Below are 20,031 nucleotides of genomic sequence, written 5' to 3'. Positions count from 1 at the left end.
AGCATGAAGATTTATTCTCAAAGTAAGAAATACATGTGTTTAACCATAAAAACAGCACTTGGGTGACTTTCCACACCATATATCTCAGATCTTTGAACATTTACTGAGGTCTTTGCTCTGATCTCACTAAAAAATTGCTTGTAAAGCTAATCCCATGCTTCTAGTATTGCAGATTATACACTGACCATGCAAGTGGGTTATTTAGCCTTCAGTATCATCCACAGTATGCAATGGAAGCTTGCATGGATGTGCTTGCTCTGCTTGTTGAGAAGGTGTGTCTGGCATTCCTATTGTGCTCTACTATGGCTTCTTGAGATGGCTTTTGGCAGTGTCTTTCTTTTGTGTATCCACCTGTGTTTCTCTTCTTTACATCCCATTCTTTTTAAAGACAAGACTGGGAATAGGAGGTTAAGGGAAAATCTGTTGCTGGTGTGATATAGTTACAAAATAATTATTTTAAAAAAATGCTTTCATTCGGTGAATCTACAAGAAAATAATGGCAAGTAATAGCTGACTGAAACTCCCCCAGGACAATGCAGAGTTCTTTCACATTGGAGACAGAGGGGTTATTTTTATATCTTTGTATATCTAAAGAAATGCAGCAGAACCTCTGATAGTGAGAGCATTTTTTTTCACACAGAAATGTCCCAGCAGATGGAAATGAATTTGGTGGGATTTTGATTCTGTCAGAATTAAACCAGATTTATTATAAGCTTTGGAAGGTGGCCCAGTTGTTGGAAGTCCAGCAAAACTTCTTCCAGCCATAAATGCATGTTAAGCTAATTTACTGGGGTTTTCCCATCCTTTGCTGCAAAGCCAGAGCTGGCTCTAAGTTATGCTAAAACTTCTGTGTCTTCCCAAACTCTGGTGTTAAAGAAAAGGACAGCAAGGCATCCTATATTTTGGCTCCCACCCCATAATTCTGGCAGAATACCCATGTGTTTTCCTCTCACGTGCCATCTCCTCAGTCTTAAGTAGCTGGCTTCTTTCTTCCATGTCCTCAATGGTTTGTCTCCTGGAGAAATACCCTTGGGTCCCTCTTTGTGCAATGTTTGTCCCCTCGTCCTCACCAGAGCCAGGACCCCTCCCTATGCTCAGCTTGCTCTCAGGCAGGGATGTCCCTGTCCACAATTAGGAATAGTGACTACCCTTCTCAAGCTCTCTCCATTCATCACTGAAGAGATGGAAGTCTGGCAGTGAAACACAAAGGGTGATTATAGGGTTCATCATGACAGAGATAAGGGGATCAGCACCTTCTGAAAGACCTCTTCTGAAAGCTGTGGGGACATCCCAGAGGTACATAACCAAACATGTAGATTCACAGACCAGACTTACGGAAGTTTGGGAAGAGCTTGGAGGAGCTTGGGATGAGCTGGAAGTGTGTAGAGAAGGTGGAAGGCTCTGAGAGGGCTCTTGCTGGGGCATGCATGGCTTGGCTCTGGCCCGGCAGTGCTACAGCCTCCAGCTCTGTGTTGCTCAGCACTTTGCTCCTATGTTTTGCTGCCACAAGCATGTATAAATCATCGCAGCCCTAACTTGTGCTCTTGTACCTTTGCCAAGGTAATTAGCACACTGTACATTTTAAGAGAGTTATTTCTCTCTCTGGAGCAGCCTGACAGCACCTCAACATGCTCAGCACTGTCTGCTCGCCTTCAAATGCTTTTATCAGAGCAGTTTGATTTTCTTTTAAGGAAAGTGCTGAGGAAGGCAAGAAGTTAATGAAGGGCTGTCAGGCCTCTTGTACAGAGCCTACAGAGTCCCTCAGGGAAGACGAGCAGAGGGCCAGCTCTGAGCACCTTTGGAGGAGTTGTTCTCCACCCTGAACACTTCTGCACCATTTTAATCTTTTATCCATGTGGATAGCAGCTTTAGGGGCTTTTGTTTAAATTTACCATTTCCAATGGCCTTTTCATATGTCATTTCCAGTATATTATAGGAATCTATGCATATTATAGGAATTACTGCATCAATTCCCATACACAAGGACATGCCCATCAGGTAGGTACGTGGCACTACTTCAAATGTAATTTCTTGTCTGGCATGAGGTCATCTTGCTTGCTTCTGATAATGGCAGCCATCCAGTGAGAAATAAATAATGAGAACTGTCTCATCTGTTCTGAAAGATAAAGAGAGAGATGTCTGATTCAGTCGAACCACAGTGGATTCATTACAGTGCTGCAAATTTCAGTAGAATTCTTCTAGGTCAATATGGGTCTGATGCAGATCAACATCTCACTCCCCATTTAAATTATTTATCAAGCACACTGACTTTTTGGAGCTAACAAAACATTGCTCTTTTCACCCTCAAGTGTTGAGTTGGGTCAAATAACCTCCAGGGCAGCTGGCTGGCTTTGGGTTATAAATAACTTGAGTATTTCATTTCTTACAATTTCTCCCCCCTCGCTCTGTTTTTGCTGCAGTGTAATGTTTCAGCTAGATCTTTGATCTGCTTATAACCACTGACTCTCTCCAGATAAATACTTTATTGAGGTGGACTGACTCAGGGTTTAAGGAAAGTGTAGTAAAAAAGATGATTTCACTATCAGGGAAGAAAGTGAAAAAAATAATTTTTACTATAAACAGAGATAAGACAAGAAAGTGCAACATCCCTATGGAGATAGAGCTAGAAAGCTCTGTGTAACTGTGAGCAGAGGGTTTACTAAAACCTTGGACCAGCCTCTGAAGTAAATCTGATATTGCAAAGCTGGTGTTAAAAATGAAGAAGATATGTCTGCCCAGACAGAGACAAGCTGTAGCATGCAGCATCACCCAGGCAGGAGTCTCTGAAACACAAGCTTTGTGGCTGCATTTCTTCAGTGCAGTGCTGTTGATGGGGTTCCCATGTCCAGCATTTGCAGGGTTGGAGGAGCCGTGCTTTGACAGAGTGAATATCCTGCTCCCTACAGCACAGGTAGGGTGCTTCCTGAATTCTTTTGTTCAAAGTACACAAATAACATTCATGTCCTGCTTGTCTTTGGGCTTGGTTTTCTAATTATAGGTACTGAAGACCAGGACTGCTGCTAGCCTTAGGCAAGGTAGGCAATTTGATGGGGCCAGCAAGATTACTTGCAGTAATGAGAAAAGGAGAGATTCTTCTGGTGCAGCAGCAGGTCAATGTCCAGCTCATGCAGGCTCTGCTGCTCTTATATCCCGTGAGACCTCCCTTTACCACATGTAGAGGAGAGGATGGAAGGGCTCATGGCTGTAATGTGCAATTATTATTCTGCCTGCACACATGAAAGCATGCAGAGAGGAGCCAGGATATCTGTGTAAGTCAGTGTAGCGTCAGTTGCATCAGGTTTCCCTGAAGAATTACTACTTATGCAGGACAATGCTGATCTTCAAAAGTGTTGTTTTTTTTAATATGTTCTTGAACAGTGCTCTCAAGGTAATGCTTGCTTGAAAACCTAATGGGGCGACTCTTAAACAAGTTTCTCCTCCCTCTTCTTTCTCACCTTCTTGGCAAAGACGGGTCTAAGTGTCAATTGTCTTCTCCATTAGGCTCTGTGGGTATCCTCCTTTCTATGATGAAAATGACTCCAAACTCTTCGAGCAGATCCTCAAGGCAGAGTATGAGTTTGACTCTCCGTATTGGGATGACATCTCTGAGTCTGGTAAGAAGCTCATTTACCACAACTAGGCATGCATGCAACAATGCCTGTTGTAGGTATCTTCCATCATGTGTGAGAATGCACCCTCTGCTGTGTGTGGACCTTCTTTAAACTGAAAGTCATTGGGAATGCCTGTGGTTATTTTAACTAAGTGGTTACAGAAAGTTATTTTTTCGGGAGAGAAAATTAAGTACCATTTCATCCAGAACACATTCAATACATCTGCGACAAAGAGTGAAGATAGCAGAAAACTGTCCTGAGAAGACAAATTCCTTCAATATCTTTATAAAATCAAAATAAAATGCAGATATTTTATGTGTCACAAATAAATAGAAAAACTAGTTTGACTCTGTTTCTAAAACTGTACTGTGGGTCCAAATGTGAGAATGCATTGCAGCAAAAAGAAGCACAACACAAGAAATTCCCCCTGCCCACAGCAGTGTTCAAGGCCAGGTTGGAAGAGGCCCTGGGCACCCTGGTCTCGTACTAAACGTGAATGCTGGTGGCTCTGCCTGTGGCGGGGGTTGGAGATTCATGATCCTTGAGGTCCCTTCCAACCCTGGGCATTCTGTGATTCTGTGAAATCAATAGCTTCTAAATGAGGATGATAATCAGATTTGCTAACTGGGATTTGCTATCCATGTGGTTGGTCCCAGATAGCTGCCCCTCTGCTCACCCAGTTCCTCACCCAGTGGGAAGACGTTTAACCCACTGCCTGGACCTGCGGAGGCATGGCCAGCATTCTACCCTGTGGGACCCACTGTTGGGCTGCAGCCTTCAGGAGATCACACAAGCTCAGTTTCCTTGCTCTGTCCAACCTGGGGAAATGCCTGCCATTTCACACAGTGGGAAAAATAAAGTTTAGGAAAATTTTACCGTATGAAAATATCTCTAGAAATACATGATTCTGATTTCTTAGTGTGCTGATTAAGTAAGATGTAAAAAGAAATGTTTCATTTTAAAGTTAATTGTATGTCTGCTACCTCCTCATAAAACAACATTACATGCTGCTAACATCTGTGGTCTAGATATCATTGTGTGGAATTGCTTAAAATATATGTGGTGAGTGGTTCTTTTTAAGCCCATAATAGTTTTCTGAGAAAATATGAAGGTCTGCTGGCAGACCCCTTTGCATTTCCAAGGAGAAAGTCCATCACCTAAAGAAGCACAAAGATTTTCTTGCAGTGTTTGGTTTTGTTGGGACCCTTCAGCTGCTCTCTCCTGAAACTGCTGAATGCACACCAGGCTGCGATGTCCACTAGCACCAATTACAAACACTCTCCTTCTTGCCCAAGAGACTCTCTTTTCCTCAGTAACTTGCTTTTGAATTACACCATGTGTCCTCTTCACTGCCCGTGTGCAAGGTTGCTTGGAATGAGCAATGAAAGTCTCCTCTAGCTGCAGTGCTGACCTTCTCTTTGACTTTCAACTTACCAAGATCTTCAACAGATATGACCATATTCAGACCAGAAGTCAGAAGTTCCTGGCTGACCAGGGAACATGGAGCTACCAATCTTGAATTCTGCTCACTCCAAATTATTCACGTTGCTTCCAAGTGTACTTACCACATTAAATAGTTTGGATTGGTCCTGAATCGTTTTGATTATGGCTGTATTAATAAATGACAAGAGAGCTAGGGCCATTTTCTGGCTTTGGTAGCACTTGGTGGCCTGGTTCATATGTTAAATCTACTTTTGCCTTCAGAGCGAGGCAGCTGCAAGCATCCTGCTTACAGGAAACAGGCCCTGCTAGTTCCCAAAAGATGTCTGGAAAGGAGCTGCTTGATCTCCATGACAGTTTTACCAGGGACAACTCACAAAAGTAAATGGTGGCTTCCATCAGTTATGAACATTATCATAGAATCATAGAAACTTTTGAGTTGGAAGAGACCTTTGATTAATTTATTTAGATATCAGTCTTCAAAGTCCAACTCCCCTGCACTGAATAGGGGTCATTCTACAGCTAGATCAAGTGCGCAGTGCCCCATCCAGCCAGACTTTGAGAGTTTCCAGGGATGGGACATCCACCATTCCTCTGGGCAACCTGTGCCAGTGCCTCTCCACTCTTACCACAAAAAAAACTTCTTCTTTATAGCCAATATAAATCTCCCCTTTTTTAGTTTGGAACCATTTCTCCTTGTCTTATCCCAGCAGACCCTGACACTGTTTCATTTGCTGGCTCAGACATAGTCTTCGCATAACCTGAGCAACATGTTCCATAGTTATGAGGAGTTCTCTCAGTGATTTCTTCGCTGTTGGGTATGCCTGGGAAACAAAAGTCTGAACATCCTGAAAAACTGAACATCAAAACCTATTGCTTTGAATTATTCTTTTTTTTTTCTTCACAGCTAAAGACTTCATTCGGAATTTGATGGAGAAGGACCCTAATAAAAGATACACCTGTGAGCAAGCAGCACGGCACCCCTGGTAAGCAACAGTCACCTGTGTGTGAAACACTCTGGATAGAAAACATCATTTAATGTTCATGGTGGAAACATTTTTTATGCCACGTGGCTTGCTAGTGTCCACTAAATAACCCCTGCCTTGTATCTTCTAGATTTTCCTGGAAAAACATGCTGGACTTTAATCTCTTGTTATTCAACCTGTTGAATATCCATGTAAGGGTTCAGTGAAATAATGCATTATGTTGACCAGAGTGCAGCAATGGGATGCACTGAAATTACCTCACCCAGGAAACACATTTAGAGGCAAAAGATCAAATTCTGCAGGTGTGCAGAAAGATGGGTATCACCTGCTCTTAAGGTCATTGCCAAGGTAACATCAGAGCTCTTAAGAGCACCTCAGTAAGTAGGAAATCCTCTTCTGTGCTTCACAAATGATAGCCCACATCTTCACTCCATGTTTACAGTAAGGGCCTGCTTTTGCATGTTGTTTGCCCTGCCTTGTTTTGAATGCGAGAAGCAGGAAACCATTAAGTGGGATAAGCTGAGACTGCATTGGTTCTAGCAATTGGCACTGCAGCTTCCCTGCAGTGCCTGTGCTTGTAATTTAGTCCTCCACTAAGTGCTTTACATGAGGTCACACCTTTGCACGTGGATGACGTGACCAACGTTACCTAAGGATTATATGGCTGAAACAGGAATGGCTCGTGTCCTTTGATCAACTCTGACTGGCTTAACACCATCCTACACTACCAACTGCACTCAGAAATGAGCTTTTAGACACAAGTCTTCTATGTCAGGGGTCATTTTATATGAGGCAAGATATTATTGTTAATTGTTACAACAGCTGCAACAGAAAGGAGTCAATGACAGGATGTTTTCACCCCAGGTGCACAGTAGACTGTGCTTTTTTGTCATCACAGTTACCACAAATACTGTTTCCTTTCACAGTTTCTGGAGTGCTGGCTGTATAAGAGCTTAAGGCTGTTCATTTCTCTGGGAAAAGAATTTTGTCCTGAGTGTCCTTAGCCACTCAGAAAAGCCATGAGTCACTTTGGCTAGCTCAATAGCTTGATGGATCTTAAAACCATCCCAGTGATGCAATCTGCACCCAGTGATCAGCCTCAAATAGTGGAGCTGAGGGTATAAAGCATGCTAGCAAAAGCACAGGCAGAGATATTATTGGTGTTTTTCTGAGTAGTCTCAGCTTCAGGTGTTCATGCTCCTCTCTCTGACAACCACTGGTTGGTCTCACCGCACTGCTGCTCCCACTCCTGGGACTACATGGATGGTAAATCCTTTTAAAGGTTTTGACAGAGGGAAAAATACCATTCTGACTTGCTTACTTATGTTTTTTTTTTACCAATACACCGATGAATTACCCTTATCATTAATTAATAATTTGGCACTCATGAAGCTGTAGTAAGACCATAAAAGTAGGCACTGATTTCTTCATGGTGGGAGTGATGTATTGATGTCTGGCTGTTGGTTGCTGTGATACCAGATTAGGCTGAAGATAAGATTAAGGCTCAGGATTTACAATTAAAAAGTTGTAGGAGAGGTTTGGAATGGAAGGAAGGAAATTCAAATCATTAAAAAAAAAAAAAAAAAAAGATTTTTTTTCATCTTCTCTGTGACAGTGAAGAACTTTTTACTGATGGTTATTAGCTGGGTCAGTGTCTGGCATCAGTGTGAATGGGAGATGGGAAGAAGTCAACACCTGGGTCTGCCCTCTGTCCAGTGGCCCATCAATAATTGTGTTTCCCATCAATAAGTCCTGCCTGTGTGACAAAAAAGAAATCTGGCAAGTGAAATCCGGCTCCTATGAGATGCAAAAATATATACTTCTAAATGATACTAACCTGAACCTCAGGAAATTAAACAAGTTACAAAAGCCAGTATTAGAAATACAGAATAAACAATGGGAATGCAACTCCCAGCAGAGAATGAAGTGACCATTTGCATAACTCAGAGGCAGATTTTCCAAAGCCTTAAATCCAAGATACACAAAGTGTAAGCATCCAGCTCTTGGCCCTGCTTCATCTGTGTTGGTTGCTGGAGTGCAACAAAGAAACGTGGCACTTGTAACACACACAGCTTCTCGGCCTTCTTAAAGGAACAAAATGATTCAATATGATTAAAAGTATTTTCATTTTTCTTTATTCTTTCTTTCTTTCTTTTTTTTTTTGGCATGTCATGGCCAGCAGCCGATGAAAACTCACAGACTGTTCCATTATGTTTGGTATTTTCTACAGAATCCAATCTTCCTTTGAAAAACCAATCCCAGAAAGGGATTTCTTCCATCTCTGTGTCAGGGGTCTTTCTCAGCCAGTCTCACTTTGCAGGGCAGTGATTCTTTTGCAGGGCTGCCTCCCCTGCATCAGCCTTTGAGATGAAAATGGAACTGCAGCGGAGAAGCTGAAAATATTCATCGTGTTATCCCCACTCCATCCCAAATCCACCTCTGCCCCATGTGATCTGCAGACCACAGCAGATGGCAATGGCACTACATGCCAGTGTTTTAAGGAGCAGGAGGGTTGTGCAGCGAAAGCAGTGCATGAAGATACCAAGAGAGATGACTTCAGGTCTGCCTCTCTCCTCCCCATTGTGTTCTTGAGTAGATGACTCAATGTGTTATTTCCCCTTGCTCTGAAAACCTTCCTGTAACATAAATGTTGCTGTTATGGCCCTCTCTAGAGAGAGGTGCAGTGATGTTTGTGGGGTTTGGATCCTGCAGTGGTAAACAGTTGCGGTTTTGGATAGTCAAGGCCACTCACCCGCATGGTATCTGTTATTTCAGAGCTAGTGCTAGGATCTCCTTCTGCCAAGCCATTGCTCAAGAAGCACTTTCCACACAGATTGCTTATGCCAGGAAATCATGAGTTTTTACTGTTCCTTTTCTAATTCTAGCCATGATATCTGTTGCAATGGCATCCTCGCCTCCCTTTTGAAGGAGGAGAAGGTCTTTTCAGTGGAGGAGGAAGAGTGGACCTCAGTGCTTCTTCTTGATGGTCAAGTGTGTCCTTCCCATAGACTGGACATTGGCTTCCAGCAAGTCCAGATGAGTTCTTTTGCCTTGTGGTTGCTGGAGGCATCCAAGGCCAGGCTGGATGTGGCTCTGGGCAGCCTGGTCTGGTGGTTGGTGACCCTGCACATAGCAGGGGGGTTGAAACTAGATGATCATTATGGTCCTTTTCAACCCAATCACAGGCTATTCTGTGATTCTGTGATTCTATGATACGGGTGCAAGTATTTAGCCAGCAGAGACAGACTACCATGACCATTACAATGGGGACATGCCATAACACCTTCTCACCTTTTCAGCATATATCCCTGTTGCAACCTCAGCTTCCATAGTGTCTGCATAGTATTGTCTTCAATGTATGATGAAAACTAGTGCAAGTACATAAATCTCCTGGCTTAGCTGGAGAAAAGGATGAAGCAGAGCAATGTAAACAGAGAAGTGGCTCTATGTAATGACATTTTCCAGCTTTCTCTTTTCTGTCTCCTGTGAAATCTTTTACCTGCAGTGCAAGATCTTCATGGTCATCTAAAAGTTAGGAAGAAATCTGCCAAATCATGAATACTTAACACATATATTATCATCTAATTGTGATAAGAATATATACCTGTGTATGAGATGGCTGCCTGGTTGGGTAACTGTGTTGTTTCACTGTGTAATACTTACGAAGAACAAGCTGGTTCCAAATATTCCACTAGTTTCAATTACTATGTTTTAATTAAAAACTTTCAAACAAGTAAATTGCAAGAACTGGATCTTTCAAAATATGACATTTGTGCCTTTAAGGGTAGTAATCTCTTGGAATTTTGGGAAACTGCTCAAGAATAGCCGCCTATTCACATGACTAAATGTTTGTACAGGATCAGGCCCTAAAAAAAGTAAATACTTCTTCCCAATGGCCCATTTTTCTGTGCTGTATCTGCTCCCCACATGCTTGCATTTACGTGATATTTTGCTATTTATAATCAAATGGCCTTGGCAGGAGGACGGTATGTTAAACTTGGAACTGGCAGAAAAGGAGGCTAATAATTGCAGTGAAGTATGGTAGCAGAAGCAGTACAATATGTAAGACTTGTTGGTATAATGATTACACCCTAGCCTATACAATCTGTGCATTTATACACATTTCTCCAGTTTAATGTACAAGTGACTTATGCTTCCCATTGGAAAAATGATTTGTTTTATAGAGTATCTTTCACTGCACTTTTCACTGTTTATGATGTGCTGCAAAAGGTGCAGTGTTCCGCTTCATTATTCCATTGTGACTTTTCAGAAAGGACGATGAAAACGAAGGTAACAAAAGAGCAGGGTGATTTTGCTGCAGATTGATACGTCTTAATGTTTCCCAAGCTCATATTAATGACAGCAATTAAATTTATTAAATATACTGCCATGTCAGGACCCACATCCTGTTCAAGGCAGCAGCTCAGGCTGCAGTAATTAAGGGTGAGAAGCAGAAATCCAAGAACTTGTTTGTTTTTTTTTTCAGCTGTAGGACCACACTGCACTCCCCATTGGGTCGAGCTGGGTTCTGCAGCCCCATGGCTGGCCCCACATTCAGTCTCCAGCCTGGGCGCAGAGGGAAAGAAAAGAGTCCTCAGTTGGAGAGGAGAGGGTCTAACAGTTAAGAAGTTGATGTGCGAGCTGAAAGAGGTGTCATAAATTTATTTGCTTTGTTCTGCATTTCCCAAGTGACTTTAAATGAGATTTAGAGCTGTGTGCTGAAGCTGGTTCTGGCATCATAGGCAACTTGGAACATCTGCATTGAAGGTGATGTATGTATCCCCTCCCTGTATTAACTGTATAGGAGAGAAGAAGGTTGTGGCACCTAAAATGTTGTGACACCTGCGTTAGCAGATACGAGCATGGCCTTCACCCTTCCCCACTGCCTATGGAGAGAGGGGGTGGACAGCTGGGACATGCCGACATCCATCCCCACCTACACTGAAGACTATAAAGCTTTGGCAAGGACTGAGCCTCTGAAGATTATGACCATGACCCTGAGTGTTTATTATGTGCCAGAGAGCATGAGCCAGATAATAATTTCCACCCAAGGAAAGGATACAGTTTACAAAGAGCTCAGTTCTCTGACAATGCTGTTTGAAGTGTGAAAAGGGCTCCCTGAAGAGAACTGCTGATGTTTACAACATTAAATCAAACTCTTATCGAGTTCATCCCCACACTCTATTTATTTTGGAGTATCACTGACATTGTATGTGTGTATCCATGTTTATACACACGCATGTGTGTATATGTGTTTGTACAGAAGAGTTATGATCCTTCAGCATTATCCATTACAGCTAGCTCTAAATTCCTGTCATCATACTCAAGAACATTTCCAATCACTGCTTGGCCAGCTCAGCATTTAAGGTGGCTGCCTTCACTGGGTAGGAAGGTTCATAAAATAATTCTAGATGAAAGACTCTGCCTGCCATCGTGAGTAGGGGAGACATGGCATGCAAGAGATATATGCTTGCACACCATGCAAAGGACCATCCAAAAGTAAACTCATTGTTTTTTTCTTTGTTGGAGGCTCCTTTCAAAGCTTGAAAGTGCTATGGCTAGTGAAATTGATGTGATAGCTTTGAAACTGGATGGAGAACTAAAATAAATTGGATACAATGAAATAATATCATTAGATGAGATTCCTCTTATCTGCAGGAACAGATTTTCAATGGTATTCATAAGCACTGTCCTTGTTATCTTCAGTGGAGGTATTTGTGATGGAGAGTAGTGTGATTGCTGTCATTGGTGTCCAATTCCTTGTGCTGACACATTCAAGTTGGATATAAGAACAGCTTCAACACAAAGCTCCCCAAAAACAGTCAGGATGTAGCTGCAGAACAGGAGCCCCAAGAGAAAATCGGGTACCTGTTGGGGTAGCGACTCCTTGCTCAGTGCTGGGATGATGCTCAGCTTGATAATAGATCATGCATTGTTCAGGTTTGTTTAGTTTTCTTCTTATGTGTGTGTGGCAAGTAAAAGTAATATCTTTTACTGAGCAGGTACAGTTGGTAAAAACAAAAAAGTTTCAATGCTCTCATAGTTAACTTCAAAGTTAACTGCAAATTTGACTAAAAAAGCATCAGGTTGACCATCTCTGAAAGAGAACATGGTTCCTTTTCAGGGAAGGTGGAGCTGATCCTGTAGAAGGGCATACTGTGATGAAGAAGAAAAAATATTAAAGTCTTTCTGTCATGAAATAAGATAAGATGGTTTAAAGCCTTTGGATATGCAGAGTTAGAGAAAGGTGGAAGAGAAATTATAGCATTCCCTGAAAACAATCTCTGTATTAGTCCTCATGCGTCATCTTAGCATGGGAACTAAGGTTCATGATTAAAGAGCTTCAGCGTAGATATGATGATGCTCACAATACCCACCTTAGGGTGAGTTTGAGTATCCAAAACTCATCATGTTGACTGTGTAAAAGATAGGACTTCTACCTGCTAACCCCCACCTCACTTGCCTGCATACTTAAACCACTACAGCTCAGCAAGCCAGCACCAGAGGAAGAATGTTAACATTTCTTTTAGTTTCCTATAAGTAAGACTATACTATAAACACTGTAACACTGAGTATTTTATAAAAGTTTGAAGATTCTCCAAGTGCAAAATGCAGTATAAATGCACAGTCCTCATGTTACAGCATTGCACTATTAACAAAATGATTCTTCAGAGACCTCACGGAGAACAATCCCACAGCCAGCTTTGGCATCTGGATCTGTGTTTTGGGCCACAGCATTCAACATTCCAGCACGTGTTTGAACGTCTCCTGCTGTGCTAAATTAGCCCCAGTACTGCTGTTTAAAAAATCAGAACGTAAAAAGAGCTAATGCTGCTAGAGAGACCTTAGATGTAGAATGGTCCCCACCGATATAGTGCTTGAGAGCTTCACAGGGTGTCTGTCCTCCCATTGTGAGGTTAACAAGTGTGACTCTGATTTGGGAAATATCCAGGCACTAAGGCTGTTTTTCAAAGATTATCAGAATAGCACATTCAACACAGAGTTTGTGGTATGAGAATACAGTTTGTGAACTACTGGGACCAGCAGCTTCTTACTGAAATTACCATGTTTTTCACAAAATGATCCATAAGCTTGAAAAAATATATAGGCTGTATTTGAGCTACATGCCTGATGAAAAATTTCATATAGCAAAAATGCATTTGCTAGTCCTTGTGGGGAATGATAAGTGAGGTCTGGGAGGGTATCATCCCCTAGGAACGTGTTCTGCCCATGTTTCCAAAATAAAATTTGGCAAGTGGGAAATGTGATCTGTGCTTATAGAGCTTGTTAACAAGCTCCTTCATAAAGAAGAACACTTCATTAGCCTGGGAGGAAAAAATGTTCTTTGCAAATTTAAGCAATGTCTCTGCAACTTGGTCTTTTTGATCAGTTACTGAACAGACACTTTGATTTGCAGTTGATCCCATATGAAGTGTTTGGCTACATGATTTGGTTTTCTTCTGCAAATCTGTGCTATGACAGCCCCTGCTCCCAGCTATTGCATGTTGAGGGCATGTGCCTTCTCTGAGGAGGTATTCATGGGTGGAGCAGAGTGTTTCTGACATTTTGGAGTGACTGTGTAGAAATTTCCTCTCCCACCACAAAACTCTTCTAGAGAACATCTGTAGCAAAAGGCTTAGCTGTCCTACATGCTGCCTCAAAATGCTTATAGCAGACTGGACCTAATGGAAATCAAGAATAACGACTTCTTTACAGTGAGAGAAGTGATCAGGAGGAGCCTTCTTCAGAGGAAGATCTGAAGGTCTTCCAGTTTTCAAAACCTCTGCTTGTTTGCTTATAGGACAGGGCCCAGGAAGGGGTGTCACATGTCATTTGAGAGCCATGTTTTATTTGTGGAACCAGTTCTTCTGCCTACTTCAGATGGCACTGATGTGGCAGTGATGGTCAGCAAAGTGCTCCTCTCAGATGAGGGTGGGCAATAGGAACCCTGCTCCTTCCTGATCACAATTCTGCTGGCCCCAGTACTCTTGAATAACTCATTATAGATTAGGTCAGTTGCAAGAGGCTGCAACCCTCTTCTTTTTTGGGTGACAAAGTTTTAGTTCCCCATTTTCCTTGCAAAAGTAGTGTCTCTCATCCCTCACATCTTGGGTATATGTTACCAGCAGGAAAGAGGGGAGCAGTTTGGAGGAGGCTGATCCACTAATTACACAAGCCATTGACATGAAAGCATAAATTGCTGCATGTCCTTTGAAGAACAGAGTTACAGTTCAAAATGGTCTGGGCATAGTGAAAGAAATGTCTTCAACTCATGAGATGCATAAATGGAAACAGCAGGCTGGGGTATGTAAGCAAAGCAGTGCTGCCATTCTGCTGCCTTAGTTGGAAAACAGTGAACAGTTTGGGAACCGCCCTCTAATGAAGACATGGGCTTGTTGGAGAAAGTCCAGAGAAGTTCACTAGATCAGAGGATTAGAAAATATGAGTTATGAGGAAACAGTGAAGGAATCAGTTTGTTTAGTCTAGAGAAGAGAAGATGGAGAGAAGGCATGATATCAGTCTTCAAATATGTGAAAGGATGCTTCAAAGACAAAGGGAATAAACTTGTTTCCATGTCTTATGAGAGACAGTGGGGCACTGGAATAGGTTGTCTGAGGAGTCTGCATCTTTTGGAGATATTTCAAGATTGGTTAGCTGAATACCTGTCCAAGTAACTTCAACATAGCTGGAGTAGGGAATGGACTAGATGACTATCATGTCCCCCAGATTCAGATTCTGTTATTGGAGGAGGCTGGGAGGCTCTGAATCTGACGTATGTCCCATTTCTTTTGATTTCTTATCATTTTCTGTTACTAATGGACAAAACACTTCAACAACAGGGCTAAAAAAATGATTTCTGAAAATGTCACATACAATACAGGAGGCAGTCTTTGCTTCCTGTCTTCACCTACGTCAGGTAGTATTAATACCCCTAGCACATGACCTAACATTAGTTCATGAATGTGCTTATTTTTCCAAAAGATCTCGTGCCTTGGTGAGTTAAACAAGTAAACAAAATCCTCTTGAAATAGCTATGTTTATCAGAGATTGGGATGTGACTACCTACTCAAGAAACTGCACAGTATCAGTGAAGTTTCTCAGACAAGTGTTGCTCAGCTTAAGCTATTTATGCAGGCAGTGCTAATATAGTATGTATCTGCTTTACTGTAAATCTCCATTAATCATGACAAATGGCTATGTACATTGCAGCGTGGCAGGAAAATCTCCAGTGCAAACAAAAATCAGACAGGTTGGAGTGGCTCTGAAAGCGACTGTATGGTTGAAGCTAAAAGTAGTCTCAGCCTGTTGATGTTAAATCTTTAGATGTAAAGGAAAAAAAAAAGAAAAGGTACAGTGTTTTCATCCAGGGCTGTAATTGTGATAGAAAGCAGTCGCACACCAACAAAAGAAGGTTGTACCTCTTTATAGCTGCCAGACCTTCAAGCCTTATCTGTGCTTGCTTTTGTTGCTCCATATTTTCCACCACTGCTGCCAGCAGAGACAGAGGTGGGAAATCTGAGGCCTCATGTGAATGCAATTAACATCTCTGCAGGAGCACTCACACCAGACTTACCTGCAGAGAAGAAGGTGTATTCAAGGAGAACAAAAGATGCCTTAAAACATGTCTTGTCTGCCTGTTTCAGGATTGCAGGTGATACGGCACTCAACAAAAACATCCACGAGTCTGTCAGCGCCCAGATCCGGAAGAACTTTGCAAAAAGCAAATGGAGAGTAAGTGACCCATCTTCAGGAATGACACTGAGGCATCTTGACTCTTCTAACACAGCAGCTGCACAGCCTTTTCAGCACATTAGCGATCCAATATAAAGCTGCTTTTGTGGTCCAACCTTTTGAGCACCATAGTTTGTCCCATCTTAGGTAACATGGCTTCAAGGGGCTGGCAATAGAAGGTGCTGCATCCAGGAGTGTGACAGATGGGACCAGGTCTAAAGCACCAGCTGTGATTATATGTTATAAGGTTATGGAGCCAGCCTTTGGGAGAGGACATGAAGTGACTGGGACATCAGTGAGCTCTGTAAGGAAGGATGTGTCCAGCACAGCCTCCCTTGTGGGCAGCCACATCCAGCTGAGTGCTAGAAAGAGTGAGGATGGGGAGCAGGACTTCTAGCTTAGGAAAAGCTGGGATAACGATGGACTCATCTGGGTTGAGTAACCAAGACAAGGGCAGAAATCGCCCTTCTACCTCCAAATTTTTATTTTTCTTTCCTTTTTTTTTGTTCTTTTTTCTTCCCCCAGCAAGCATTTAACGCCACAGCAGTCGTGCGACACATGCGGCGGTTACACCTCGGCAGCAGCCTGGACAGCACAAGTGCCAGTGTCTCAGGCACACTCAGCCTCGCCACGCCACTGCCTGATGCAACCACCCGGAAAGATTGTGAGTAATGAGAGCAAATCTATCATAGAATCATAGAATCACAGAATGGCCCGGGTTGAAAAGGACCACAATGATCATCCAGTTTCAACCCCCCTGCTATGTGCAGGGCCACCAACCACCAGACCAGGCTGCCCAGAGCCACATCCAGCCTGGCCTTGAATGCTTCAAGGGATGGGGCATCCACAGCCTCCTTGGGCAATCTGTTCCAGTGCTTCATCACCCTCTGTGTGAAAAACTTCCTCCTAATATCTAACCTAAACCTCCCCTGTCACAGTTCAGAACCATTCCCCCTTGTCCTGTCAAATCTATGGGAAATGCATTTTCTTTCTGCCCCCCAGGCTGCAGTCCTTGCTGCCAGTAGGTGTTGAAAATAATAACTGAAAATGGACCGAGGCTCTCATGTTCAGCTGGACAAAATGTAATGATTCTATGGGAAAAATTGACGCACTGAAAAGTTGAGCTCTCAGCTCAGTGTGGTTTTTGGGAGAGCAACATTCTTATGCTGAATAAGGACTTTCAGGTGGGAAAAAGACCCAGACACTGCTCAGCAAATAGCTGTGTATTTATCTGAAAGCTGGCAGAGTTTAGTCGATCTGTTTATGTTTAATTTCCAATTTGAGATAAAACCTTTTTTTTTTTTCTTTCCCTTAAAAATTTGCTTGCTTTTCATTTTCCATGAGAGAGACTGATCCTTCCAGTCCAACCCAACTTGAGCCAGGTGAAGCTCCTGCACAAGGAAGTTCAGTTGTACGAGAGGGGCTCAGGCTCTGCATGCTGCCACAAGACCTGTTTGTTCTGGGCAGCAGTGGAGATATTCAGGCTGCAAAAGGAGTCAGATGCTCGGGGTGTGTATTTTTTCTGAATGCCAGGAGAGAAGACATGGCAGGGGAGGCAGCACTTGGAAGGCAGAAATGTTTCTTTTGCAGTGAAGCCTATTTAATCTCTGACTTCAGGGCATTTATTTTATTCCCTTCTGTCCATCTATAGAGATTTTTATTTTGCCCAGTGCGAAACCCTACGGCTACTGCCTGAAAAATAAAGCATCCCTGTGCTCTTGGCATGCCTCTGGCATCTGCAAAGGACTGACCAATAGCAAAGCACTTTAAACACATGCTGACAATGCAAAAATGTCGTAAACCCTTTCAGTGGAGAAATGCATCTTAATTTTGGTTCCTTCCACAGTAGACTCTGTTATGTCTATAGTTTCTGCTGGCATAACTGATGAGTGATTTTGAAGGATAAAACCAGATGTATTGATTGGTGATTTTTTTTTTTTCATGTCAGATATAGAAGGCAGAGAAGTATTCATTTCCAGGCATCCCAGGTTAAGTTCAACAGAAGAGCTTGCCAGAAGACACTAAAGAGCTTTCCTTTCTCAAAGAAATTTACTAAAGAGAAGAGTTAGGAGATACTGGAACCCCAGGGAACTGGTGAGAAGAGTCAGGAGCAAATGCAGGGAGTGACATTAAGAGGCAACTGATGTATTTCATACGGTCCACCAAATGCCTCCTGCTGGGAAGAAGGAGACCTTGGAGATCTCTGTCCTGTCTCCTTCTTCCTTGATGATTTTCTCCGGGGTCAGATTTCTTCCACAGAAAAGATCCCATGCAGGAAGTTACATGAAACATCTGTGACACCATTATAAAATAGAATCCTGCCTAATGCTATTAGTAGTATGTTTAATGAGCTCTCCGGACAGTTTCAAATGCAGCAATTTCACATCACTGAAGATAATTAAATACAGCCCTACCCTGAGAGAAGATTATGTCAGGCTGCATCATGATTCTTTTGCTGTGTTAGGCCAGAACAAGAAGATACATGAGGATGGGTTACACTACCTGAATCAGTTGGGACTTCTGCAATGCACTGCTCTGATTTCCAGGCTTCTGTGTCTGATTTATTTTCTTTAGATGTGATTGAACTGCCTAGATTAATTACAGAGTTTAGATCTCTGTCAAATGCCTGTACTGCTGGGAAATGGATGCAGCTGAGTGTAGGCTCATCATAGTTATCCCTGAGGCTGAAACATCACCTTCAGGCATAGGAAAGTAGGCAAAAGTCGTAACAAGCATCAAAAAGACCCAAGGGGCCATATCAGACTCTAGAGTGAGATATATTAATATAGTTTTCATCCATCCTTTACCTACCAGGCTGGAAGAATATACTGTATTTCTCATCACATCAAGCCTACATCTTTTCAGAACTAGGTGCCACTTGGTGCTGCTGGGGTCCCATTCAGCTCTAAGTGATACCGAGCCCAATGGGATGAAAAATCCAAGGAGCTCCCCTGCAATCTCCAAGGATGCTGGGAGGGGGGCACATCCTGAGTGGAAGGCTCTATTGAGGGCAGATGTTATTGCTTGTCATGAACGCTTTCCATTGGAACAGCCAAGGTTGTGCTGGAATAGCAGAATCCAGAATCAGTCGTTCAATGCTCAGCCCACTTTGCATTCTTCAGGGAGGGCTGTGTTTTTTAGAGTTGTGCTGAAGGGTTCACTAGAAGTGGACACAATCCATAAGCTTTTCCGCTTAGCTGAAATATCATTCTTTTCATTAAAAAAATATCTGTGAGAAGTCTCTAATTAGTTCAAAAGCAACTGCCGGGTAAAAATTGTGTCCAGACACTTCAACTGTACCAATTTATGTCTCTTGACTGGAAGTCCCGGAGACATACCAGCAAGGCCTGGAGCAGCATAAGGTGTTGTTGGAATGATGTCCAAGGCACACAGATTTACATTTCTTCTAAATTTAAAGGAACTCATCAATGAGTTTGACCCACTATACTTTTTTATCAGTAGCTTTGCAAGATGCCTGGGGAAATGTTTTTAGCCCAGGTGCGCAGTCTGTTCATTTAGCTAGAAGTCCTTGATCAGAAGTTTAATCATCTTTGAGGAAAATTACTTTGAGCAAACACAATGCTGGAGGGATTCTCTAATCCCACAGCTCTTTGTCTTCAGCCCCAGAAATGTGGATTTGGTCTGGCTGAACACATAGCAAAGCCAGACGTTTATTCATTGTGGCATGTGTGTGCAACTGCCGGTGGCTGTGGGCCAGGAGGGCAGAAGATCCCTGTGGATGTACCCAGCCAAACCCATGGCTGCAGAAAGAGCACCATCTCCAGCTGTGGTCCTGTCCACTCTGGAGCATGCAGTGGAAACAACACCTGCTCAAAAAGCAACTTTGCCCACATCCCCTCCAAAATTAACATTTCTAACTGTGTTTCTGGCTTTCCTTTTAGGTATGTCTCCATCCACTCTCTGTAGTTTTGTTTCATCTGCTTCTTCAGGCGTTTCGGCGGTAGGAGGGGACCGGAGACCCAGACCCACCACAGTGACCACAGTGCACACAGGGAGCAAGTGAGAGCCCAGGGGCCAGGAGCAGGCAGGCATAGGGCTGTGGATTCCTCCAAGCCACCCCTCGCCCTGCCCCGCATACTCGACGAAGGACTAGAAGAAAGAAGATTTTTTATGGCCATATTTTATACTGCAATTCTGAAATATTTCATTAATCACAAACTGCAAGGACTCCAGGGGGAACGGATCTAACAGTCTCTGGTGCTGTACATATATATATACATATATATAAATATATATATATA

The 20,031-nt window shown here is 42.7% G+C and overlaps 1 protein-coding gene across 1 annotated transcript in view; it reads left to right on the top strand.

Annotated features, from left to right (window-relative positions):
- Nucleotides 1-19,793, top strand: part of CAMK1D (calcium/calmodulin dependent protein kinase ID) — a gene marked incomplete at both ends in the record, with an annotated part of 221,070 nt that extends 201,277 nt beyond the window's left edge. Inside the window, 5 exons of the mRNA XM_079538119.1 lie at nucleotides 3,502-3,614; nucleotides 5,959-6,037; nucleotides 15,682-15,769; nucleotides 16,295-16,433; nucleotides 19,672-19,793. Of these exons, the coding sequence (XP_079394245.1) occupies nucleotides 3,502-3,614; nucleotides 5,959-6,037; nucleotides 15,682-15,769; nucleotides 16,295-16,433; nucleotides 19,672-19,793 (541 nt within the window). The remainder of the gene's footprint in view (nucleotides 1-3,501; nucleotides 3,615-5,958; nucleotides 6,038-15,681; nucleotides 15,770-16,294; nucleotides 16,434-19,671) is intronic.
- Nucleotides 19,794-20,031: the final 238 nt, after the last annotated feature.

Source organism: Tetrao urogallus (genome assembly GCF_951394365.1).
Source record: "Tetrao urogallus genome assembly, chromosome: 1".
Classification (NCBI taxonomy): Eukaryota; Metazoa; Chordata; class Aves; order Galliformes; family Phasianidae; genus Tetrao; species Tetrao urogallus.
This window is presented reverse-complemented; position numbering and strand designations above follow the sequence as displayed.